Source organism: Dipodomys merriami, unplaced genomic scaffold (genome assembly GCF_024711535.1).
Source record: "Dipodomys merriami isolate MVZ:Mamm:240054 unplaced genomic scaffold, mDipMer1.0.p SCAF_26, whole genome shotgun sequence".
In the NCBI taxonomy this organism is placed as follows: domain Eukaryota; kingdom Metazoa; phylum Chordata; class Mammalia; order Rodentia; family Heteromyidae; genus Dipodomys; species Dipodomys merriami.
Genome location: NW_027204048.1, coordinates 10677450 through 10704147, shown reverse-complemented (window position 1 = coordinate 10704147; position 26698 = coordinate 10677450). Strand labels below are relative to the sequence as shown.

The following is a 26698-nucleotide window of genomic DNA, read 5'->3' as shown; positions in this document are numbered from 1 at the left end:
GTGTGTGTGTGTGTGTGTGTCGGGGGGCGTGGGGGAGATTGCTCCCTGAGAGCATATTTGAAGTATCCGCCCCTGAAATTGTGTTTCTAAAATAGCTGGCTTATAGTTTAGTTACAGCTATTTTGAAAATAACCTAAAGTGCTTCTGTGTTTGATAGAGCTGGAGAGAAAAGAAAAATCACAGACTTTTTCAGCCTGGTTTCTAAAAGCTTTTTCAGAAGATTTTTATAAAATTATTCAATTCTCTGAGTCTCAATATGTTTTATTTCTTTTCTTTCTTTCTTTCTTTTCTTTTTTTTTTTTTCCTGTATGAGACTGGCACTTAAACTTGGTACCTGATGCTTTCACTTTTTGTCTAGTGCTCTACCACCTGAGCCATGCCTCCCAACACCTCAATCTATTTTAATTTTGGGGGTTGTTGTTGTTGTTGTTGTTACTGGCCTTATTGAGTTCACTGTTGTAGGTAGTTAGGATTTTGAAGGCAAAGAAAACATCCATTAGGTTTCCTGAAAGTTTATTCAATATGTAATATTTATGATATCATTATTCTTCTAGTGAGATAGTTTTGGCAGATTACATTTCTTTTGTCTTATACCACAAGAATTAACTTTCTGTGATCATTTAAGTAATATTGTTTCAGATAACTCTTTGGAAAGAGGTCTCAGTGCTTTCCCATGTCTTTGAGCCCTCAGCTCTACAATTCTAGGTTATATTTGAATATTAGTTTTTTTTAATATCTATGATCATATGTTGGAACCATACACATTTGAATATGTTGTATATAATTTGTTGCATGAGATATTTTTATTTGATTTTCTTTAGATGAGCCACTTCTGAGGCGTCTTATTTTTGCATGTGGTTGTTCTTGGTAACAACTATTTTGGGGGCAGAGTTTTTCATCTTGTTCATTTTAAAGAGTAAATTAGCAAGATGGCATACACAGTTGATCAGTTTGCTATGAGAGAATCTTATTCATTAATTCCGTATTCATTAATAGTCTGAAAAGAAATCCAAATAAGGTTTTATACCTAGTTTTTATCCTAATAAAAGTCTAGATGTTTATGTACGTTACTTTGCTGCGGACTATATCCTTGAGCTTATATACCGTTGACACTGCTTTTGACTTCCTATGGGCTGTGTTCTCTTTGGGTAACACTATTTCTGTTCACAGGGTGTGAAGTTACTGATAGGTAAACTGGCCAGGGCCTTGTGACACCTCACATTACCTCCTGGCTTACTAATTACTGAGGTCCTAGAAGTTACATTTTCGTTCAATCTTCTTTATTCATTTCCAAGACTGATAATATAGAGAGGTCTTTCAAAAACATCTTGCAAGTTAAGGATTTTTCAGTGTAAGGATTTTTGGGTGTTATATTACATATCGAAAGGGATGATATTGATTAAGATATACTGTATTTATAAACTGCTTTTTTAAATGGCAACTCCTTTGTACACTACTTAAAGATAGTATATATAATATTAAAAAAAAAATAAGCTGGGAAGGTGGCTCAGTGGTAGAGCGCTTGCCTTGCATGCATGAGGCCCTGGGTTCGATTCCTCAGCACCACATAAGCAAAAAGATAAAAAGCTGGAAGTTGTACTGTGGCTCAAGTGGTAGAGCGCTAGCCTTGAGCTGAAGAGCTGAGGGACAGCGCCCAGGCCCAGAGTTCAGGCCCCATGACCAGACCCCCCCCCCCAAAAAAAAAAAAAACAACAACTTGAGAATAAAAACCCAAGAAAGAGTACAAAATAAATATTCCAAAAATTGAAAAAATATTTACTCATGGCTGGGGACTGGTGGCTCACACCTATAATCCTAGCTACTCAGGAGGCTGAGATCTGAGGATCGAGGCTCAAAGCCAGCCTGGGCAAGAAACTCCGAGAGACTCTTATCTCCAGTCAACCACTAGAAAACCGGAAGTGCGCTGTGGCTCAATGGTAGAGTGCTTGCCTTGAGCTGAAGAGCACAGGGACAGCGCCCAAGCCCAGAGTTCAAGCCCCAGGACCTACAAAAAAAAAAAATCTGAAGTGGAGCTGTGGCTCAAAGTGGTAGAGCACTAACCTTGAGCAAAAGAGCTCAAGAACAGCTCCCAGGCCCTGAGCTCAAGACCCAACAACAAAATTTATTCTGTGGTGATTTCCACAAGAGAGATTCCCGTTTCCCGTGTACCCCAGAAGGATAGTAAACACACACACGCGCGTACACACACACACACACACACACACACACACACACACACACACACACACACACACACACACATTCTCAAGAGTAAGGCTCCTATACAACTCTACTTGTATTCACAAGTAATTACAGTATTGTATTGGAGGTGTGTATAGTACTCCATGTGTTGTAATGTCTATGTAATGTCTATGGATACTTTTTATAGGTGCTCGTACCTTTAAAGGTATCCATGATATCTTATTTCTGGAAGCAACTTGATGGTGTGAAAATCATGGGCTTTGCCATCAGTGAGTACAGGTCCTCAGATGCTTTCTCTCTATCTTACTGCATGAACTTAGGCAAGTCATTCAACCCAAAGGGGCCTCTTCTTCTCATCAGTGAACTGGAAACTATTTAATATAACCTTGCAGAATTGTTGTGAGAAATAGATAGAGTGCTCACAACACAATATAATGTTTACATGGAAGGCATATAGTAAGTACTTATCTAGTGCCAGCTGCTACCACTATAATCCTCACAGTTTCTACTCATATTGCCACTATTACTGTTTGGAGTTCCACCTGAAGCTCCTTCTCACTGTTTTCTTGCCATTACTGTGATTTTCGGTGGCCTTTCCACACCTCTGATCCCGTAAACCGTGTGAGATGGGAAGAGGCCAGTCAGTTTGTGCATGTATGTGGCTGTTCTTAGTCTAGCCTGGCCAGTGTCCCTTCTCAACCTTTCCTGCCTTGTTAGAATTTTTTTAACCTGGGAAAAGTTGGCATTTTTGTCTTATCCTTGAGAATAAGGAGGTTTCTTTTGTAATTCCCTTCCTTCGAGTCACAAATAATGAGTATGTCATACTTGGTTTGTATACAGAATCCACAAAGGACTGAATCATGGCTGATGGTTGGGAAAGACTACATACATACTTGGCAATCATTGATTCTTTTCCAATACTATTTTTAACTTATATGTAGTAAAATTCACTCCCTTCAGCGTCTAGTTTTATGAATTTTAACCAGTGTTCACAAACTACAGAACAGTTCCATTGCACAACCTCCCTAAATTTTTTTCTTCTTTTTTTTCTGGTGCTACATTTTAAATCAAACTCTACTTCTGCTCTTAGCCCCATATGACCTCCTAATCTACTCTCCATCCCCAAAGCTTTGCCTTTTCCAGAACGCCAGATGAATGAATGGAATCAGACAGTGCCTTGCCTTTCATTCCCAGAAGGAGTTTGAGAGTCACCCAAGTGGTTGCACATACCAGTCTCTGGTTCATTTTTATTATTGTATTGTATTCTGTTATATGAAGATATCATAGTTTATTTATTTGGAATTGAGAAACACCTGGGTGTCTAGTTTTTGATGATTTAGATAGAGCTACTATACACATTTGTGCATAGCTTTTGTGTAGACATCGATTTTTGTTTCGTGTAAGTCCACACGTGGAAGTAAGGCTACTTAATATGGTCCGTGTACCCATGACTTTCTAAGAAACTTCTTCATTGTTTTATACTCTACAGGCTGCTTTTTAATACTAATGTCAGACTCTAAGCATTCCAGTCCCTCCATATTCTCGTCAGTACTTGAGATCACCAAGTTTTTAAATATATTTTTTAGTTGTGTTAATAGATGTGTTGACTTTAAACTTTAGTTTCACTTTGTGACATGTACTTTCTCAGATAAAACTAAAACAGGTATATAAAAAGGGCACAGTTTGGCTAATGCAACTCTACTACAGAGGAAAATCAGTTGTAATACTAAGCTAATGGAACACCTAATGACCAAAGAAATTATACTGTGTTCACCCCATGCCTGCTGGCAGAAAATCCATTCCTTATACTCAGGAAAGAACACCCCTTTATAGAAAAGGGATTATAGAAGCCAACTTATCCTAAAGGAACATGGATCTTTCGATTTAGCTGTACTGATACTTCTGTGTTCATTCCTTTACCAAGAACAGACCAGGCAATTAACTATTTACAGATTGATACCTAAGTACCTTAAATATGGATATAATGTCTAAGGTTAATGAGAGGCTGGCCTCCCTAATATCAATCCTGCTTTTTGATACAATTTGCATTTTTAAAAATGTTTGATTTTGTTTATTACATAAAAGTTTGGAATCCCTAATATAATTAATCATCACTCTTTCCTCTCAGGCTATGGGAGAGGAGCTGAGGCTTTCATAAATTGCATTATCTTGTCTTAGACTCTCAGGTTACAATGTGCTAATAGGGCACAGTAGTCCAGGTTCGTCATAACAACATTTCATCCTTTTGGTATGGGAATTTAAAGAGAACAAAAGTGTGTGTGGTCAGACACTATGAATAAAGCTCAAATTCATATACAGGGTTAAATGAGAGGAGACTCTTGTCCAATGTAGTCACCAATTTGCTTACTTGTAGGGACAAAATTTGGCAGAGAGAAGAATAAATAATTACCATGCACGTGAGGTTGGCACCTCTATTATACATGTAATCTGAATTAAAATATTCCCACTTGTTTCCACAGCCTGTTATATTAGTGGAAAATCATTCTTATTAAGAAGTCGCCAGTTTCCCCTTCTATAGGACCGGCATCCTGCTCGGGTGCCATGAAATTTTGGGAGCTGGTATTAAAGTTGGTACCACTGTATGTCAGTTTCTGTCACCTCATCTGTATTGATCTATGTGTCTATGTTAGGATCATTTAGTCTGCCCCTTTTCTTCATATCTATCAGTTTCTTTCTGTGTGCATTGTTCTGCATTGAGGCCAGGTGAAAGGGATTACTGCAGAAATGGGATATGTTGTGAAAGGTTGATAAACTTGGCCTTAGAGATGAGGTCAACTCGCACTAATATTGGTATGCAGTGGAAGGCAAATCATCTGTCGAAGTAGAATGAAGGGTCCAGGCATTTAGCTATTTTCGGGCCCAGGTCTCCAGTATACACATAGAGGTGTACGTGGATGTGGATGGGGGACACTCACTAGTAATAGCCTTGGTGCATGTATATTCTATTTTGTTCAAAATAAAATAAACTAAGTTGGATATAGTAATGCATGTCTGTAATTTCAGCTACCCGGAAGCAGAGCTAGGAGAATCACAGTCAGAGGCCCTCCTAGGTCAAAGCATGAAACTCTAAAAAGAACCTAAAATCAAAAGGACTGGGAGCATGGCTCAAGTGAGAAAGAGCTTGTTTAGGAAGCCCGAGGCTCTGAGTTCAAACTCTAGGACGGCTCCTACCAAAAAGAACATTTGAAAAGTACACTAAGCCACATTGACGCATATCTTAATGCTGGTTCTTTCTTGGAATGTAATAGATGCTTGATAATCCACATACTTAAATTACCCTAAGGAAAGCCTAGGCACGAATTTCTACCACTAGCCCCCCAGTATCTGACTCTCTATTCATCCTTACTACCTGACTCGCTTATTTTCTGAATATTGTGTAATCTCATGGGTTTCCTTATTCTCAGATGAATGGATTTAGAATGATCTAATTGTGTGTATGTGTGTGTCTGAGGTACTCTCCAGCACAAACCCAGGGCTTCACATATGCTTGACAAGTGCTCTGTCACTGAGCTACATCCCCAACGTAAAAATCTGGTCTGATTTTTAACTAAACTAACAGCCTTGGGTCCCATAAAGGCTTTAACAATTTCTGCTAAGCAGTACAGATTTAAAATCAACTAAATGTAGGCACAGGTGAGCAAAGAAAGATCATCTTTCCTCTTCTCCTACCTCTCCCTCCCTCCTTTTTTTTTGTCAGTCATAGAGCTTCAACTCAGGGCCTAGGGTGTTATTCCTGAGCTCTTTTGCTCAAGGCTAGTGCTCTACCACTTTGAGCTCCACTTCCAGTTTTCTGGTGGCTAATTGGAGATAAAAGTCTCATGGACTTTTCTGCCGATGCTGGCTTTGAACCATGATCTTCAGATCTCAACCTGCTGACTAGCTAGGATTACAAGCATGAGCCACCAGCACCCAGCTTCTCACATTCTTATTGTGGGTTTTCATTAGCCATATAATAGAGTGATTACACTGGAATTGAATAAACATGTTGGGCATCTTCATATTGGAATCTTGAAATAGGTATATAAATTAGCAGTCCTTAACGTTGTCCCATGCTCTAAAGGCAACTTACATTTTGAGAGGTTATCAGTGCATTATTAGTGTGTGCATATAATTCATAAATGAACATATACACATTTTTTGTAGATGTGTGGTTTGATAAAACAGCTTCACATCCTGATTGCTTTCTTCACTAGCTAGGTCACCTTGGGCCAGTGGCATAGCTTCAGTGATGCTCAGATTCATTGTCTACAAAGGAGATCATTCCACGGAACTAGCATACTCAATGAGAAAGTGAACATAAGCATTTTGCACAAAGCCTAGTATACACAAAAAAGCTCAATAATATTAGTCCTTGATGTCATTTTATCATTGTACTTGCTAAAATCTGAATATATTTAACATTTTTCTTCACTATGATCAAATTTCATTTTGAGTTAAGAGCTCTTGAGAAAGTGGGCCAGTGCTAATCATTTCACAGAGTACATATCCATAAAGAAATCACATTGTGCACCTTAGAGATATATAATTTTTTATTTGTCAATTATATCTCAATAAAGCTGCAAAAATAATAATTCCTTTAAGAAAGACAAGGGAAATGGAGTTACTCTTAACATGTAGCATGATCATGTATGCAAAATGCAAAGTCTATACTAAATGTGTACTCATTTATTACATATTTTTCTGGAAGTACTAGATTTTGGAATTAAGGCCTTCCATTCCATCAGTTTCCTTGCTTGGCTGATGCTCAACCACTTGATCCACACCTATAGTCCTAATTTTTGCTTGCTGGCTGGCTTTGATCCTCTAAATCTCAGCCTCCTGTCTAGCTAGGATTATAGGTGGAAGCTACTAACTCCCAGCTTATTTATTAAGCTTGATTTGTTTGTCCTCCCTGAGCAAGATGGTTATTAAAGAACTAAAACAAGTTTTTCATGGGTTTGATTACTTGTTCTTTTTAGTTTTCTACACAGGAGAAAGCCTTTCTCTAACTTGTTTTGAAATGAGTAGTACTAAGACTACTGTGGTTCTTCCCAGCCTTCACATTCCTTCCAAAGTTAGAATTGAATGAATATTCAACTTTCTTTCATCTATGACCTCCTCTTTCCTATCCTAGGAGAAAAACTGGATAATTTTTAATCAGTTTATTAAACATTAGGCAGCCTGCTGATTTACTTTTAATCACATTCTACAGATATCTAGGCATTAATCTGAAGTTTATTATGAAAATTGCACATTTATATTCTTGGAATTTTTTTTTAATAAGGAAGAAACAATAATAGGAAATAAGGCAGATTTTATGCACAAAGAGTATGATAAAGCTTGCAGGTGTGTGATAAACTGTGAGTACAGGAGGCTCGTGGGATCCCTTACAGCTGTCCTGAAAGTTGTGCACAACCATGGATTAATTCTTTCCACTACCTGTTGTTCCCACAGCATTGTATCCTCTCATTTCTCAAGAGCAGAGAGAATAATGTCCACCTCGGTCTGCCCTAAAGACTAGAATTCAGGGTAGCCACATCTGATTATACAGATATCTACCAAGAAAAATCCTATGGCCAATGACTTTTTTTTTAAATCCTAGAACTATTCTGTTAATAATGTAAAGGAGGTGTAATTGGGAAGCAGAGAAATGCTAAAAATTCCCTGTACTGAACAGTTGGTGAGTCACTCACTGTCTCTATTGTGAAACCAAATGAAGCGGGTCTGGCCACACATAACTTTGTAAGGTTCTCACCATTATCATGAAGATTTTGGTGTGCTCCACTATCCCACCTCAAGCCTGGGAACTCAAGAATGGAAACAAGCAGCCTTCCTCTTCACCTCCAGGAGCGACGGAGAATAATAGCCTGTCCCCCTCACGCTCTTCTCGGTCCCTTCCCTAGGTTGAATATGTGATCAAGTGTGACATGTCAGCTCTGCAGAAGATTTTGTATCGTCATATGCAAGCCAAGGGAATCCTCCTCACAGATGGTTCTGAGAAAGACAAGAAGGTATGTTGCAGAAGCCAGTGCAACTCAAGGTGCTACGATACGTCTTCTCAGGCTGTGGCATGAATATTTCCAGAGCGCATCCAGCCCTAGTAATGTTGTTTTGTTAAAGTACAACATTGAGCCTTCAATAGGGAAGGACAAGAGACCACAAACGCACTTCTTCATGTTCCTATTACCAACAGTGAGCTGCGCTTGTGTCAAATCTGCAGAAAACACATTCTGCCTAAGTGTTGGGTGACATTTTAGAAAGTTTTAAAATCTAGTTTCACTCCCTGAGCGTCTGTTCTATGCTCTGGTCTGCCAGGATCCTAGACAGTAGACAGTCATGACACAAAGGCATCAGATTGATAGAATTCCAGAAGGAATTCTATCTGTAAGATAAATGACTCATGAACATGTTATGTCTAACTCAAAAACAGCCAAATAATAACAGAAGCTTGGGCCCACAAAGTGTGTAGATTACTGAGAAGATCTATGGCCCTTTGTTTGTTTTTAAGAAGCCTAAATTTTCTTTCTCTCCTTTCCATTTTCCCCCCTTTCTCTTTTCCTTCTCTCCCTTCGTTCCTTCGTTCCTCCCTCCCTCCCTCCCTCCCTCCCTCCCTCCCTCCCTCCCTTCCTCCCTTCCTCCCTCCCTCCCTCCCTTCCTTCCTTCCTTCCTTCCTTCCTTCCTTCCTTCCTTCCTTCCTTCTTTCCTTCCTTCCTTTCTTCCCTCCTCCTCTTCATCCTCCTCCTCTGCTTTTGCTTCTTCCTTCTTCTTCTTTTGCAGTACTGAGAATTGAACCCACAGCCTTGTACATACTAGACACTGTACCACTGAGCTGCATGTCCTGCTTTGACGCTTAGTTTTTAATAATTAGATATACTTGAACAATTAGCTAATTGTTCTTCTCTTTCCATTTATTCTCAGGGGAAAGGAGGCGCAAAGACACTTATGAATACTATCATGCAGTTGAGAAAAATCTGTAATCACCCTTACATGTTCCAGCACATTGAGGTAAGTCTGTATCTTGTGTTTTGATCCTAATTTTTTATCCTGGTTGTGCTGATCTTACTAATGCTAACTTATAAAAACAAACAACAAAACAAAAACAACTTAAAAAAATAGGTCTGTGGCCAGGAGCTAGTGGCTCATGCCTGTAATCCTAGCTACGTAGGAGACTGAGATCTGAGGATTGTGGTTCAGAGCCAGCTGGGGTAGGAACATCCGTGAGACTCTTATCTCCAATTAACCACCAGAAAACTGGAGGTGGCGCTGTGGTTCAGGTGGTAGATCACTAGCTTTGAGCTGAAGAGCTCAGGGACATCGTCCAGGCCCAGAGTTCAAGACCCATGACTGCCAAAAAAAAAAAGGTCTGAAGCATATGTGTGGAAGGCAAAATTGTATGTTCTGCTAGCTTTTCACGTAGAACTATCAAACCCGAATTTCCTGGGTATAGATTCTCATTGGCACCAGTGTTTGAGCATTTGGAATTTTATAGCCAAGCATTTCAAGCAGTGAGAAAATGTGGCAAGCAATGGCTCATTATCTGGAATTGGGTAAGTACTGTGAATTACCTTGTTTCAGGGGAGTTCTGAAGTCAGAGGTAATGACAAACAGACAGATGTTGTGAAAAATATTAATGTATTTATACATATTGAAAAGGAAAATGGTCCTCTAATATTTTCTTTGCCAGAGACACTGGCTTTCGTATTCTACTTAGATTTCTGTTCTCTTGACTTGTTTCTGTTATGGATGACAGTGCAAATCAGTGCTTCTGTTCTGATGCTCAGGTGTCTAGAATGCTGCTTTTAGAAGACATTTCCTGCCCCATTTCCTGCATCAACAGGGTTGTTTTTTTTTAACTCCAGTAGAGGAAGTTGAGAGGAGAAGGAGAAGGAATGAGCAGAAGGAATGACTATCATCATAGTCATTTTCATGGTTTTAAGCACATAGGCCTGGAGGCCCACGATTGGCTAGTTCAGAACCTGCTTCTTTCTGCAGATAGCACAAGACAGAGCAGAAAGAAAAAAATGTTGGCACCAGTTTAGTTTTAAATAATAAATAAACACTCCTAGAAACTTTATTCACATGGTAAAAATTGAGTTATGGAGTTGAAATATTCTTAGCCTTTAGCATTCGTTTTCTCTTCATTCTTTTTGGCCATCCTATCTGCCAGATCTGAGAATCTATTCCCCACCTGCTTCCTATATGAGAGTCTTGTCTCAGCTGTGCTTGGAAAGTAGAAAGACTTCTGACACTGCTGTGGCATGTAAGTCCATAGGAGAGAGGATGTATAGGGCAGCAGAGAAGATGTATAGACAGGAACGTGGACAACTTAATCATGGGAGAGAGTAGCCAGAGGTATGGGGGAGGGCGTACACCCATGATTATAGAGGGTTTCCTTGCGCAGTTAAGAAAATACTCTATTGAAGGTCTCTTTATAGATCTAATTGAAATAACGATAGCAACAACATTTTGAGGAAAAAACATCCTACTGACCAACGATACCTATTTACATAAACTAATAAAGGAGAATCCCATGAGCAATAATGAGCTCATGTCACTGGCCACTTTATCACTGTGAACTGGAGTAAGCCACTTCATCTCCAAGCTCCTATAGCCTGCCAGACGTGTAGTGAGGGAAATAATCAACTTTTAAATAATAACACACAAAGTGCCCTGTAAACTTACATGTTAAATAGATGTTAAGTGGTCCATGATTTAATCCATGTTGGGTTCGTAGGACTGGGGGGTAAAAAAAAAAATCTAAAGATTCAAATGATTGGGATCATCCCATTTTATTTTCTGAAAACAATTTTGGGACATTTCTCTGAACTGTACAGAGCAGTGGAGACTTAGAATTGTGAAAGTAAAGTGGGATTCTTACTTCAATTTGATTATCCTAAAACCATTAACCTTTGAGATAAACTGGGCATGTTGAGAAGGAAGGGATTGATGTTTCCTTTCCCCAAACATCTGTCTAGTACTCTGTGAAGGGCAGAGGGGTCAGAAAGGAAGCTAAGCTTAAGGAATAAACCCTCCTAGATATCAAGGAGCATTCCATAGAAAAGAAGGCTTTGATTTACAGTTTGTTGTAAAATGCTTTGAGGAGCCTATTTTTATAAACCCCAAACCCACAGTTATTGGTCAGTCTATTGGCATAGGCCTGAGATGCTGTGTGCATTTGCCTCTGTTCTGTTTTGTTTGCACACAGCCCTTTTGTTGGCATCAAATCATTCAGAAGCCCAGCCTCAAGTGGTCTCACTGCCTCCCTGTTGACCTTCAAGCAAGAGAAATGAAGATGTTTAAATGATATTCATACCTAATCTTCTTATGATTCATGGCTGCGGCTCAGGGGTCAGGGATGGAGTCTAAAAATCTAGTAAGGATTGGTCACCAGTGTGGCATGGAGTTAGTTCTAACAGGTGTAGTTGGATTTTGGTCATTGTCCATTGGCAGTGCTTGAGGAACTGGAGCCTACCATGATTTAGCAGGGAAAAAGAACTGGCTCTCTTGGTGAAAAAGCTCCAGTGATCAAAGGACAAGGATCAGAAAAGGGACAGCTGGTGGCCAAAATAAAGACCTCTCAGAGGGTCTCTGCTTCCACAAAGTAGGAATGGAGAAAACAGAAATTAGTCAACTGTTTCTTCTTCGGAACCAGCGAGGACATTCAATACATTCAGTATTCTGAGAGCAGATGGTAGAACATTGACAGGAGAGTACATTTGGGGCCTTATTCATAGGGAAAAAAATGACCGTCTGGGATGGGCGTCACCATTTGTCTAAACTAAGAGCTGCATTATGTAACTGCCATTATTTTTATTGCTATTCCCATAGTACATTTGTTTTCATGTTAACTCCAACTTGCTCGTGTTATGATCTTTATCAGGCTTAGACTTTGAATTGGTAGGCAGATCCCCAGAAACTTCTGGCTCAGCCCCGTGACTGTGGATGCTCAGGGGCTAGAGTAACTTACTTGTCTGGGAGTTTAGAGACAGAGAAATGCACAGGATCTATTCCTGGTAGACGAACAACTGACCTCACACACATGAGGTCTTGGTTCACTCTACCATAAATATTTGCTCATTTGTTACGTTATTTGTTTTTCACTGTACCTAAGTTAATAATTGCATTTATAAGACCATTTTCTTCTCTTTTAAAGGAGTCCTTTGCTGAGCACCTAGGCTATTCAAATGGGGTCATCAATGGGTAAATCCTATTTTTTTTTCTCTTTCAAAATATAGCTTCATTTTGCATATACCCCATTTGTAGTATTTTCTCTCCTGGAAATACATACTTTAAAATGTATTGTGTTGGCCACCCACGTACCAGTGATGCATTTCAGTGTTATTGTCTGTATGTTCACTGGTAAGAGTTTTGCAAACAATATCAACCCTAAAATTTAGTTGCGGCATATACAACAGCCCTGTTGGCTGAGGAAGGAAGAGAACAGGGAAAGGGAGAGAGCGGGGAGGCAGGTTTACTGTGGAGGAAAAAGGCTCCTACTTTCCTTTCTGCCTTTCTCTGCATCATGGCATCATTTCTATCACACATATTTGTATTTTTGTGTGCTGGTAATAGCACTTGAACTCAAGGCCTGTGCTCTCTGTCCCTGAGCTTTGTCACTCAAGGTTGGTATACTCTACCCCTTGAGCCACAGCCCCATTTCCAGCGTTTTGTTGGTTAATAGGAGATGAGAGTCTCATAGATTTTCCCAGGTTGGCTTTGAAGCACAATTTTCGAATCTCAGGCTCCTGAGTAGCTACGATTGCAGGTGGGAGACACCAGCGCATCTTCATCATTTTTGACTTGCACAGCTACAGTAAGGCAGCACCGTGTCATACTCTGTTGGGGATGGCCTTGTAAAAAAATGAACGCCAGCTGCCATCACTCCACTGTCGGTTTAAATGAAAGCAGTGGTTGTCGATTGCCATGAAAACCAGAACACTCCGTGTAGCTAATAGAGCCCTGTGGTGCCTGCTCCCGATCCTGGCTCTCCTCTCTCCTCAGACCCCAGCGTTTACCCCTCTTATGCTTACAACACACACATCATTGCCCCCACCTCCCCCATTTTTTCAGGCTCCCAAGCCCCTTGTAATCTCCAGGATCTTGGCACATGCTCTTTTCTTTCTCCAGAATCTTCTCCCCTGTGCCTCCAATCTTCTCTCTTCAGGGAGCTCACTGGCCTCTGACACTCTAAACCAGTCATTGGCAAGCTTTATCTGTAAAGGGCCATTTCAAGAATATTTTCAGCTTTGTGGGCCATGAAGTTTCTGTCACCCCTGTTCAGCTCAACCAGTATAGAATGAAGTCAACCAGACAGACCATAAATGTATGACCGTGACTGTATTCCAGTCAGACTTAACTTATTAAAAGAGATCACAGGCCAGAAACAAAGTTGATCAAACTCAGGATCTAATCAAAAGAAAAGGCCACTGTTCTTTGATTCCTCTCATTTTAACTTCCTCCCCCCCCCCACACCCACCCCCGAGAACTGCGGATCAAACCCAGGGTCTCAAGCACACTAGGCAAGTTGTTCTACCACTTGAGAAACACTTCAGCCCACTGTTTTCCTTTGTAGTACTTACCATCCATTATTCATAATTGTCCAATTTACTTGAAATTGTACACAGTAGGTATTCCTCAATCATTAGATCCTAAATTTAGTTTTATACATAGAAGTCTCTTATCTCTTACGTAGTAGCATCCTTTATGGGTTTCATATGAAAACATTTTCTTTCTCCACTAAAACACTCTCATACCTTGAAGTATTCATTCATTCATTCCACACTTACTTAATTGAATGTTTATTCTATGTGAGGCTCTATATGAAAAGCAAAGCATTACTGTATCCTTCAAGAGGATGGACAGCAGTAATACCCTCTTCTTCTTTTGCATTTTTGGGCTCAGGGCTGAGCTGTATCGGGCCTCTGGAAAGTTTGAGCTACTTGACCGCATTCTACCAAAGTTGAGAGCGACTAACCACCGCGTGCTGCTTTTCTGCCAGATGACGTCTCTCATGACCATCATGGAGGACTACTTTGCTTTTCGGAACTTCCTTTACCTGCGCCTAGATGGTAAGTGCAGAAGGAATTCGTCTCAGAAGCCAGGCTACTAAAATTAAAGGGATGGTAGGCCTTAGAGCCAAAAAAAGAAGAATAACAATGACGGACTAGCAAGGTAGGTGAGGATTTTCCTGCTTGGCACTTTTTCCATCCTCTAGCTTTCCATAGACTGACATCATTTGTATGGCTCTTTGTCTCATATAGACACCAATAAGAATTCAGAAGCAAATATGAGTATTAAACACAATAAAAACTGTGGCTCATTTTCTGTAATCCTAACTACTCAAGAAGCTGAGATCTGAGGATAGTCATTCAAGCCAAGAAAGTCTGAGACTCTTAACTCCAGTTAACCACCAAAAGGCTAGAATGGGGCTTTGGCTCTATTTGGTAGAGCACTAGTCTTGAGTTCTAGGCCCTGAGTTCAAGCCCCAGGACTGGGGCGTGCGTGTGCATGTGTGCGCGCGCGCACACACACACACACACACACACACACACACACAGATCTTCCCTTGTTCTTGGGATTGGCTGGTACTTACTATATAGAATATATTGACAAGCCTTTAACTTTTTTTTGTAAAGACATGTTTCCTTCAATAGAATGTATTAGTTCACTTCCAGCTATATTTTTCATTAATCTCTCTCTCTCTCATATCTCTTGAATTAATTTGCAGCTATGTAAAGTATCTGCTTGGGTTGGGAGAGATGAAAGTGATGACAGAGGTAACATCAATCAAGACACATTGTTTTGTTGAATGGTAACCCCTTTATACAAATACTTAAAGATAATGAAAATATATTTTAAGTATATGCCTTTCTTTTTAAATGTACATAACTACTATGTCTTAAACATTACTAAGCAAATATGAATGGAAGAAGGTACGAAGTTAGAGATGCTTCCTAGAGGACACTTTTGGTTTGGATACTGATCAGTATATTTCAGAGATCACAGTTTTCATACTGTGACAGATTAATGCATTTGGGGAGCAGTAAGGAAGAATCAGAGTTAACATACAGCCAGGATGCAGTCAGTCCCTGGATACAAAGACCACAGTCCTGCTAATATCTGTCTTTATTTAATGTAGTATTGACATTACGGTTAAGCGAGCAGGAAATCCAAAGTTTATATTCCATTAGTAGAGTTTGTTTCAAATCTAACATCCCAGTCCCTCTTGGCCATTAAACATATTTGGAAATACACCAATATTAGATTTGGCATACATACCTTATCTTACTTGAAATTTTAGATGAATGCCTTGTTTGTCTCACCTGTTGGAGTATTATTAGTTTTGATGTTAACTATTTCACCCAACAGACTTGATTCTTTAAAATCCCTTTTACTTCTCTTTTCCAAAGTCACTATACACTGGTGAACGGTTGAATAAACAGTAATTTGCATGCTTAGGTAGATTTATTCTTCGTATTCTGTCTCCTTTGGCAGACTCCTGATGGCTTCTTCTCTATTGGGTCTGTCCCTCCCCGTGGGGAAGGAGCTCATTTGCCCCCCCCACCCCGAATTTATAGCTCCTTCCATCTATGTGTTCAACCTAACTTTGTTTGCCATTGCTGACACTTCCCTCTGAATCTCATGTCTTTGAGGACTGGAGCCTGGCAAAAGGTGAAGGCCTTGAAACGCACTGTTCTGTTTTCCTGACAGCCTGAAAGATTCTCTTCAAGAAGCTGTTGGTTGCTGTTATCACCGTTATTAATAATTAATAATAGTCCCAGCAGGTGATTTATGCAGCACCTAGTACTTGTGGCGCACTAATCAAAGCACTTTACATATATTATTAAATCTCTCAATGACTAAGGCACCATTGCCTCTGTTTATCCTTGCTGTTTTGCTCGGCATTGAACAGAGATGATGAAACCAGCTTTTAACTTTCATTTATCTGCTTCCAAATTAGCTCAAATTTTGCACATCCTTTGAGATACAGCCCATCTCTAAACTACTTGTCTAAATGATGGGCATTTGAACTATGATTTTGAGCCTGTTTAAAATGATTGCATGGATTAATTGAAGATGACTGGGAACTAACTAGTGATAGAAAATGAATGGGCCACTCACAGCCCCTGCCTTCAGAATAACCTCAGCTATTAGGGAGAGAGTCAGATAAGTTCTATAAGGTCTGTGGATGCATGGAGAAGATGGGCAAGGCCTCTTCCCATCAGAAATAGCAGCCATTCATTTTGGAAGTAGAGACACTTGATAACTAATAGATGTATACATAGTACATACCCCACACTGGCACCTTCCAACCTCAACACCCAGTTGGTAAAATACATTCCAGTTTCCAATAATTTGAAGTCTCATATTTTAAAGGGAAAGAAAATCACTTGTTGAAAGCTAAGCAAATATTTTTTTTTCTGCAAGATAAGAGTTGTGTGAATAGATCTAGCTACTATCCTATTATTGCTTTTCTTTTTACTGGAAATGATTTTTTAGATCAAGTGGTAAAATTTCATTCCAGAAGATGATATTTTTTTTAAGAGCAGCTGAAACTCAGTGGAAATTAGTAATCATGAAAGTCTGGCAGTGCATTCCTTCTGGCAAATTCTGTAATTTTCAACACAATTGCCCTTGCTATTAATTGTATTTTTACAATTGGTTATGTTCTACATCAAAGTCAGAAAGACAATGAAATGGATGCTAGTGCTGAACACATTCAATACTACATACCTGCAAGGAGCATTTTTCTTTGGATAAACTCTTACATGGTAGCTTGATTATCCCTGAAGAATACTGAAAAGATTGCCAGCCATCAGCAAAGATCTTTGACTAATGGAAATACTAAGCTGGTAAATTCTGAACCTTGTCATAAGAAGTGTTACAGTGCTTACATAAAAAGTGATCGGATGCTTTGGTTTTTAAAATTGTTTTATTATTTGTTAAGCTCCTGGCTATTTACAGTCTAAATACATACCAAATATATGGCCAATCTGTTTGCCTGAGTAATATTTGGTTTAGGACCTGAGAACTCATTTGATTATAATAATCCTTTTGGTTTTTTGGTACTGTAATTTGCACTTAGGGTTATTTCATCCAAAATAGGGTTATTCTCCAATTTTTTTATTTACCTGTAAACACATATCTCAACAAATACTTGTTCAGTTTATTAAAACTGTTAAACTGGGCTGGGGCTGTGGCCCATGGTAGATTTCCTCATAAGCACAAGGCCCTGGGCTTAATCCCCAGTACCATGAACATAAAATAAAATACTGTTGAAGTTATGTCTTCTAGGTACTTAGCTGGTAGTTTTTATACTCTGATGTAAGAAAATAGATGTCATTATCTCCAGAAGCTCCATATTTTGGCTTCTTTTGCCTTTTCCTCAGGGCATAGGAAAAATATGTGAATCAGTAATCCATGTACTTTTTTAGGAACAGTATTGCAATTAGTAAGGCAATAGAGACAGAAGGTTTTATGGCAAAGAGAGAGGGAAGGGGAGAGAGAAAAAGGGAGAGAACATGGCAGCTGGGTTCTGGTGGCTCATGCCTGTAGTTCTAGCTAACTCAGGAGGCTGAGATCTGAGGATCCTAGTTCAAAGCCAGTCAGGGCAGGAAAGGCCATGAAACTCTTAACCACCAAAAACCGTAAGTGGATCTGTGGCTCAAGTGGTAGAATTCCAGCCTTGAATGAAAAAACTAGACAGCACATAGGCCCTGAGTTCAAGGCCCAGTACCAGGAAACAGACACACACACATACACACATGCATGCATGCACGCACAAAATGTCTTCCATTAGCATAATGTACAAATGATAAGCTGTCATCGCAGAAAGCCAATTCTCAAAATCAAAAAAAAGATTTCCACATGTTTGAAATCTCATTCCATGAAGCACCTTAATGTTTCTCCCTCAGATTTTAATTCCTACAATTCATCCCGGCAAGATTTGACCATTTAATTAAAAGAAACAAATCTAATTTAGAAAGTACACTGAGTCTCAAGAATATTGCTACACTAAACAAGTTGAGTTTCCCCAGACCCCTCATTCCCAACCCCCCATTTGTTGTGTGTAGGAGACTGGTTTTCTCCCCTTCTGAGGAGCATACTTGTTATTTTTACTAAATGTGAAAAACAGATTCCCTATGTTTGGGAATTTGACCCTCATGAGTAACTTGATTCCTTTAGCTAGAGTCACTTAAACATTCTAATCCTGGGAAATAAATTGCTGGTATATTTTCATCCTTAAAAAAAAAAAAAAAAAAGAACAACATGTAGAAATAATATTTGTACAGCAGCCAGGCGGAGTATCACATAACAGGCATATATATTTCCCATCCGCCTAAAGGCTTTTTGAGAATGCAGAACTCCACTTCTTTAGTGGAACACACTTAGAAGGAACACCACTTGGTTTGGAGGTTGGGTTTCTTCCCCTCCAGAAAGTATTTCATGCAAACGCTGGGTTAAATACATTACAGATGGGGAACATGAGATTGAGTGGCTGGTTTGGAGCCCACATGTGCGTCAGACATGAGTGTCCCACTCTGGGATTGTGCTGTCTGCTGATTCAAGAAGCAACTCACTGTTGGAGCCTCCTCAGACTCCATGGTACAAACCAACTCAGGTGTCTTCACATGCTGCTCTGGGTGCTTGATTGTAGTTTAGAGTCCTTTGAACCTCACAGAGTGGAATCACCCTGAAAGGCTCATTCGCTTTAATATATGTTACTGTGGCTTCAGATCTTGTTCCAAAAGGATGTGTATTCCATTCACATTTTACACTTTCGTGTTTGTTACATGGGTGGCTTTTTAAATAGTTATTTTTAAAGAGCAGAAATAAATCCAGAAAATGCTTCCATTAGGTCTTAAATTAGAGCAAGGATGTTAGAGCATTTGTAAAGTTGCAAAAATACCCAGCCAGCCACGTGTAAAGAATTTCTCTCTTCCTTTTTCTTTTCCATGTCTTCTTCTTCTTTTTCAATTGCAAAATGTTCCAAGTTCCTTTCAGAAGTCCAAAACCCCTGACGATGCACTCCTAGGGGTCCTCTAGGTGCATCTTAGGGCAACAGAACTTTCTGTCCAGTTTGCTGCCATTTTTCAGACAGGATTTAATTGGCAGATTTATTTTTCTTCTCCCCTCAGGCACCACCAAGTCTGAAGATCGTGCTGCTTTGCTGAAGAAATTCAATGAACCCGGGTCCCAGTATTTCATTTTCTTGCTGAGCACCCGAGCTGGAGGCCTGGGCTTAAATCTTCAAGCAGCTGACACGGTGGTCATCTTTGACAGCGACTGGAATCCTCATCAGGTAAGCACATCTAACTTAGCTACACAACCTGAAGAGGAACAAAAAGATTATCCGCTTCATCATTCACATTTATCGCACCAAGCACATTTCTAAACTAGGTCATTTCTCTAAAGAGGAAGAGAAGCCCAGACCATGATCAGGGCTGTTTCCTTTCCTTTTCTTTTTTGCTAAGCCTAAAGCTTGAACTCTGGGCCTGGGTGCTGTTCCTGAGCTCCTTTTGCTCAAGGGTTAGTGCTCTACCACTTGAGCCACAGCTCTACTTTCAGCCTTTTCTGTGAATAATTGGAAATAAGAGTCTTAAAGACTTTACTGCCCAGGCTGCCTTTGAACCATGATTGTCACATCTCAGTCTCCTGGGTAGCTAGGATTATAGGTATGAACCACTGGTGCTAGGCTAGGGCTGTTTTCTTATTTTGTTACCATATGTACATCTTTGAAGAGCTTGAGATTGGAGCTGAGAAACGCAGTTTCTGCTAAGTTTTAATGTCTTCCCCTGGTATTGCCATTGAACTACACTTGGTAAAGTTTAAATTAACAATTTTCCAGCAGCTGTGGTGCAGCTCAGCAGTGGAGCATGCTTTTACCATGCATTAGGGCCTGGGGTCAATCTCTAGCACTAAGAGTATTTCCAAAATAATAGCATCAACAATAGTAACTGACACTCCTTGGATTCTTACTCTGTGGCAACCTCTTCACTCAGTTTCCATAGGTGCCCTGAGAATTAGTGGTTATAAACATTTACATTTCTTCCAGGTGCTAGTGGTACACATCTGTAATTTTCATCCTCTAAGGAGGCTGAGATCTGAGGGTCACAGTTCAAAGCCATCCTGGACAGGAAAGTCTTATCTCCAGTTAACCCCCCAAAGCATAAATAGAACTGTGGCTCAAGTAGTAGAACATCAGCCTTGAACAGAAAAAGGCACAACACCTAGTCCCTGAGTTCAAATCCCTAATTATCTATATCCATCCATCCATCCATCTATGTATCTGTCTATCATGTGTCTATCTATGGATCACATTTCTATAGTCAAGGAAACTGAAGGAAACCAAGCTAGTAACTTCCTACAGGACAAACAGTATATGAGAGTTAATCTTGTATTTTGTACATTTTGTGTAAAATCATTAGAAAAAGAAAACTTATGGAGCATCTGTTCAAGTTCTTTTTATAGGTAAAGTTAAATGAGTACTGTGTTGCCTTGAAAAAACGTGTTGAATGGGTGGCTCTATGGCATAGGTTTCTTAACTGAACCTGCCTATAAGATGCTGGTAGGATGGCACTTACCAGGATTTGATTCATACTGTGGCAAATGTTGGATTCAAACTAGTGGAAGGGAAAATCAAACCCTTACACATGAATGTGAGGTCTTGTCCACTTCACCAGAGCTCCTCACAGAACTGGGCTTTGCTTATCAGTGAGCGTCATTGAGTTTCCTCACTGCATTATTAGGAAGGTTGCATGGTAAAGGCTTATAGAAGGACTTAATGGCAGGAAGTAGAGTTTAGGAGTACATTAAAATTATATGAAAACTTTTCAATGACACGCATGGCCTACCTCCTGTTTCTGTCTGCCAGGTCTCTTATTTAGGGGTTCCGTTTTTCCTTTGGAAGCTCACAGGAGCATCCATCTATAGAAGTTCTCACATACCTCTGTGTTGAAAGTTGAGAAGTGGAAGGATTAAAGCAGAACTAGTATTGAAATGTCCTGATTGACAAGAGTAGGGAGTGGCCTGCCCAGCATGAGAAATCCAAGTCCTAGAAAAACATTGTTAATAGATCTTATGTATTTTGATAGTCCATGTTGCATTCCAAAGCGCAGTCAGAATTTGTATTCATGTGGGAGAAATGTGATTTTCTTTTTACCATCTGATATTCAGTATCCTGCAGACCTATGAGGAAGTGTGGGTTCTGTGCAGCACACACTGAGTTCCGCTGAGTGTGGAGGGAGAAGGAGGGTGAGTTCTCTCTGCTTCTGGGGACTCAGCGAAGTTGGACGCTTAGGTCATTTCATTTGCAGGCGCTTAAGCCTTTATGAGTAACGTAGGTGAATGTAGAATTCCCATGTTCACAATTTTATCATCTGAGCTAACCATTTCTACGGAGTCTCAGATACTCAACCTGACTGGCTCAGTGTATGTTCTAAGAGTCCTCCAAATGGAAATGCTAACTTACCATGGAAAGGGATCCTGGGCCACCTGTAATTCTCTTCCTGTTCAACTTCCTTATCATTCTAACTCCCTCCCCCACAGCTCCATCTGTATAATAAACATAACTATGTTACCAGTAGCTAAAGGACAATCTCCAAAATCACAATGAAATTACCCGGGAATCACAACCATTTCACCTTCACTACATGTGAGCTAACATGGCGACAGACCAAAAGACCCCAAATTACCTCTTTCATAATCCACAAGGAAATCCTTACACTGGGTTATGCACCCCAAAAGTTGTCACATCCGCCCAAGCTGGAATCACTTCTATCTGATTTGATGAACTGAGATGACCACATTTTCCTGTCATTCACACATGATCATTTAGGTGGGGCAGACTTCTTTACTCATTTTCAAAACTCAGTGATCCTAGAATGATATTGATAACCAGTATTAAGTTTTCAGGAAGGGAACTAAAAGTTAGTTTTCAGTTCTTCATTACTCCTTTCAAGTAATCCTCAAAATATTATTTGCCCAAACTGGGTACCAGTGGCTCCTGCTTATAATGCTTGCTATTAAGGAGGCTGAAATGTGAGGGGTTTGAAGCCAGCTAGTAAAGGCAAATCCTAGAGACCTATCTCCAATTAACCAGAAAAATGCCCAATTTCAAATGGCACAATACCAGCCTTAAGGAAAAAAAAGCCAACCAAAAGTACAAGTTCAAGCTCCAGTACTGACGTGCACACGTGTGTGTGTGTGTGTGTGTGTGTTTCTGTGTGTGGGGGGGCCCCCCATCCCACAAAACACTTATGAAAAGCAACTAGCATTAACTTTCTCAGGACTCAAGACATGGCTGTGCTTTCGATGTATAGAATTATGTGGGTCCAAGTTTGACTACTTCCCGGCATGCACCTCTACATCTATATTTATATATGATGTCTAGCCCCAAAATAAAAGTTGTGAGGCTCTTTTTTTCCCATATTAGTTTCAGTATACCTGGAGAAAAAAAATATCTCTTAGTATTCTCTATCATGTTAAATCAAAATTAAGACAGAGGAAATAGGGAAGTTATTTGATAGATTAGAGACAAAAGCCTTCAATTTGCTTATTGGAGACTTACCTAAAAGCAAAGATAGAAGGAACAGTAAAATCCCTCAGTGTTACCTTTTCCAATTGTTGCTGGGAACGGTAAGATTGGTACTTGCTTTTCTCACCCATGGAGTTAAAACTGTGCTGTTACATAAAGCCACAACTTGTTATAAGGATAAAGCCAGTTTCAGTATTTTCACATCTAAATCAGGGTGAAGAGGTCTGAGACCACTGATTAAGGCCTGATACATATCAAGTAAGCCATTCAATAATCACAGCACTTATTTCTTGCTCACCATATTCTCCCTCTCCTTCTCTTTGGCTTTGGGTCTCACAGGATTGCATTCCCTAAATTTCTCCAGCCCAGCGATGTTAATTTTTTTGCTACTGTTTCAATAGATGTGTGGCCATTAACACACTAACTCGTACCCTTTGTCAATCACCACTAAAACTAGTTACAGATTTCCAATGGCTCAAGAACTTTCTCCTGTTTGTGTATTGTCCTGTGTTCTCACCTGTCACCCGCTGCCACCTGCATCTTCCCATCGCTGTGGTTCTGTGGGCATCTTTTAGGACAGCAGTTTGCAAACTATCGCTCACGGGCCAAGTCTGCTCACCATCTGCTTTTGTGCAACCTGAAAGTGGAGAATGGTTTTTCACAGTTTTAGATATAAATATGGAAGGAGAGCGGGAAGATACCAGCCTTGGGAGAGAACAGCTGTTCAGCATTTGCTCTGGTCCAGAGAACCTGGAATCTTTACTCTTGGGATCATGACAGAAACAGTTTCCTGAACCTTGTTCTAGCCACAATAGAAAAGTTGAAGTCACTGATCTGTCATTTGACTACTGCTTGCATGTCCTGATTAATTTGTCTTGGGATTGATGATTAGATGTCAGGACTCAACAAGAAAGTTTAGGGTTTCCCTTCTGGGTTTTAATTACCTCATTTCCTCCTTTTTAATTCTCCCTTTAAAAAATGATTGTTTTTTGATGGAGGCAACTATGCCCATGTTCTGGCATTATAAAGTTTACATTAAACTTATTCAAATGTCTTGGGGGTGGGTGGGAAATCATCTGGCTAATCAGTTACTTAATTGCAAAAGTCGCTGCAGCAACATCCAATGTCCTGGGCACACATTTATCCAGCACATCTTTGTGCTGCGCAGGGGACTAGGAAACCCAGTTGATCAGGAGAACAAGCTTATAGCTGCTGAGCATTGGCGCTGCACAAATTACGGTGCCAGGAATGAGAGAAAGAGAAAACAAACCTTTGCCCTAAAATCACTTAGAGTCTGATGGGGGACATGAGTAAACAAGTAATTAACATCGGTTCAGATAGCATCACCTGGGCCATAGTGAATGATGATAAAGAGACATTTGTATTGAGTATATAATCAGGTAACTCTGCTTCATTAAGTTGATGGAAGTTTCTGTTTGAATATTTGATTAAGTTCTTTTTTATTATAAGAGTAACATATATGTAAAGTAGAAAAGCTGTTAAAATATGTGTAAGCAAAATTGAAACAAAATATGATTTTAAACTTTTTACCTGGAGATATAGGCATTGTTTTGCTCATTGATGTTTATCCCTCTAACCTTCACTTTAGTCTAGCTATATACGCACACACAAGATCATATTGTATATCATACTCTTTTATAATGTGAGATTTTTCACACAGAGTTTTGAATCAGAAAATCTACAATAGAATTTTGTTCTACTGTGTGACTATCTACTATCTACATGAAGTCGAATCTTCTAATTTACTTAATCTATTGTCAAATGGTTACCTCTGCTTTCTAAAAAAATAGAAATGATGAGTAGTGCTAGGAAAGTACATTCTTACTGTAAGTCTTTAGGCAATTCCATGATTTTTTTCCACATTTTAATCAGTCTCAAATTAGTTGTACAGGAGGGGTTCATTCTGAAATATCCATATAGGCATACAATGAACCCTGATCAAATTCACCCCCTCCAACATTCTCCTTTATTCCTCCTCCGCCATTTCCAAACTAACCCCAACAAGCTTCACTGATCCATTTCCATACATATACATATACATTTTTAAACATTCACCTTTCCTCACTTCCTTCATCCTTCTCTGTTTGTCATGATTATTTCTTTAGAATAAAGTCCCAGAAGTGAAATTTCTGAGGCTGAGCCATTCCCATTTTTAACATTTTGGTGCATTGTGTTAACTTTCTGTTCCCCCCAATTCTCCAGTTTACTACTACTCTAATAACCGTTCCATTTTCCATATTAAAAATAGAGTTAGGTCCAAGAAATTGGCTGAATAATTTATCTATCTATCTATCTATCTATCTACCTGCCTGCCTACCTTCCTTCCTTCCTATATATTTTTTTTACCATCTATATTACTATAGATCATGAGTAATCTATATGTCATACAGCATTTATATCTGGTATGCATATATATGTATATATCAGTATAATATAGGAATATACTATTTAGTGAACTTATAAAATCATTAACACAGCATACTGAAGGGAAGGTGTCTCTTACAAGTTAAAAGTGATTGTAGGTAATATCTAAGTCATACTTTTGAGATCAAAAGTACTGGTTTTTTAGTTTGGGACTAATTCTGGTGGTAAGCCTATTGGCTGGTGAAAATATTTTGAGAACTGGATTGCAAACCTTCAGATGTGATTCCATTTGGCTTTCTTAATTTAACCCAAACTTCCTCAATAAAGAACGAGCTTGAGGTTTTTCCAAAGAAAGTATCGTGTATATTTTAAAACTATAAACAAAATATTACCTTAGAAAAGGCTAATGAAGGAGCCCTTCCATGCTTCCCTTTTGGGCAGTGATTGTTTTCCTGGACTAATCCGGCCACCTTGAACCTCACAGCGAGTTCTTCTCACAAACAGGATCTGCAAGCACAAGACCGAGCTCACCGCATTGGTCAACAGAACGAGGTCCGGGTGCTGAGACTCTGCACCGTCAACAGTGTGGAGGAGAAGATTCTCGCAGCTGCAAAATACAAACTGAACGTGGATCAGAAAGTTATCCAGGCGGGCATGTTTGATCAGAAGTCTTCAAGCCATGAGCGGAGGGCGTTCCTGCAGGCCATATTGGAGCATGAAGAGGAAAATGAGGTATTCAAACAAGTAAAGTTTATGAAATCAGTGACCTTTTGTTTCTGAAGGATTAAGAATAACTCCTTTGTTCTTTAAGGAACTTCCTGGGCTGGTGTTAATTAAAATGAATAGCTGCTATCTTAGATCCACAAGCACAGAAAAACCTCTGAAATTTTTCCAAATGAGTATCTGAAAAGCTGGTGCCAGAGCCCTCAAGCCTCGGCCTGTGGATATTTTTCTTACTTCAAGGAAGTACCACTAAGCATGCTTTAATTGTATTGCAAATGCTGCTTCCTGTAGGGCAGATGCAGAACTGCAGGCAGGACACCTGGCAGGAACTACAGCAGCCACAGAGTAGAAAACCTGAAGGGGTCCCTCTTCACCTTTTCTTCCTTCCATACTCTTAAAGCCCTGGGTCTTTGTTGCTTGTTGGTCAGGGATAACAGCCCTGCAAGCCTGTTTGTTGAGCGAGCCTTTGCAGCTGTGTTTGGCTCCTTTATCAATGCTTGCACTTGGAAAACATGCCTTTAACCTTCACTTAGAGTTCTTTTTTTCTAAGACCTGATAAAAGCAAAGAAAAATACAGCTAATGTTTTTCTTTTTACTTGCTATGGTTGGGTGAATAATGCAATAGTTTGATGTTTCTTGTAGAGCATATTTGGGTTATCATTTGTATTTTGTTTTTGATCACTAGTTTTAGTAATTTTATACTGAAAATTCATTTTAGGGCAGGGTAATGTAGCTTAGTGGTGCAACACCCTTGTTTCAATCCAGAAATGAATTTGAAGTAGATTAAAAAGCATATCTATAAGAGCAGCGCCAATCTTTCACATGAAACTGGCTAGGCATAGACAGGTTTGG

At 39.6% G+C, this 26698-nt stretch overlaps 1 protein-coding gene across 3 annotated transcripts in view; it reads left to right on the top strand.

Moving 5' to 3' along the window:
* Smarca2 (SWI/SNF related BAF chromatin remodeling complex subunit ATPase 2) overlaps positions 1–26698 on the top strand; it is a 171819-nt gene that overhangs the window by 75688 nt on the left and 69433 nt on the right. For all 3 annotated transcript variants that reach the window (XM_070035677.1, XM_070035679.1, XM_070035678.1), the window contains exons 20-25: positions 8106–8213; positions 9121–9207; positions 12356–12402; positions 14104–14270; positions 19341–19504; positions 25628–25855. In XM_070035677.1, coding sequence (XP_069891778.1) covers positions 8106–8213; positions 9121–9207; positions 12356–12402; positions 14104–14270; positions 19341–19504; positions 25628–25855 — 801 coding nt within the window. The remainder of the gene's footprint in view (positions 1–8105; positions 8214–9120; positions 9208–12355; positions 12403–14103; positions 14271–19340; positions 19505–25627; positions 25856–26698) is intronic.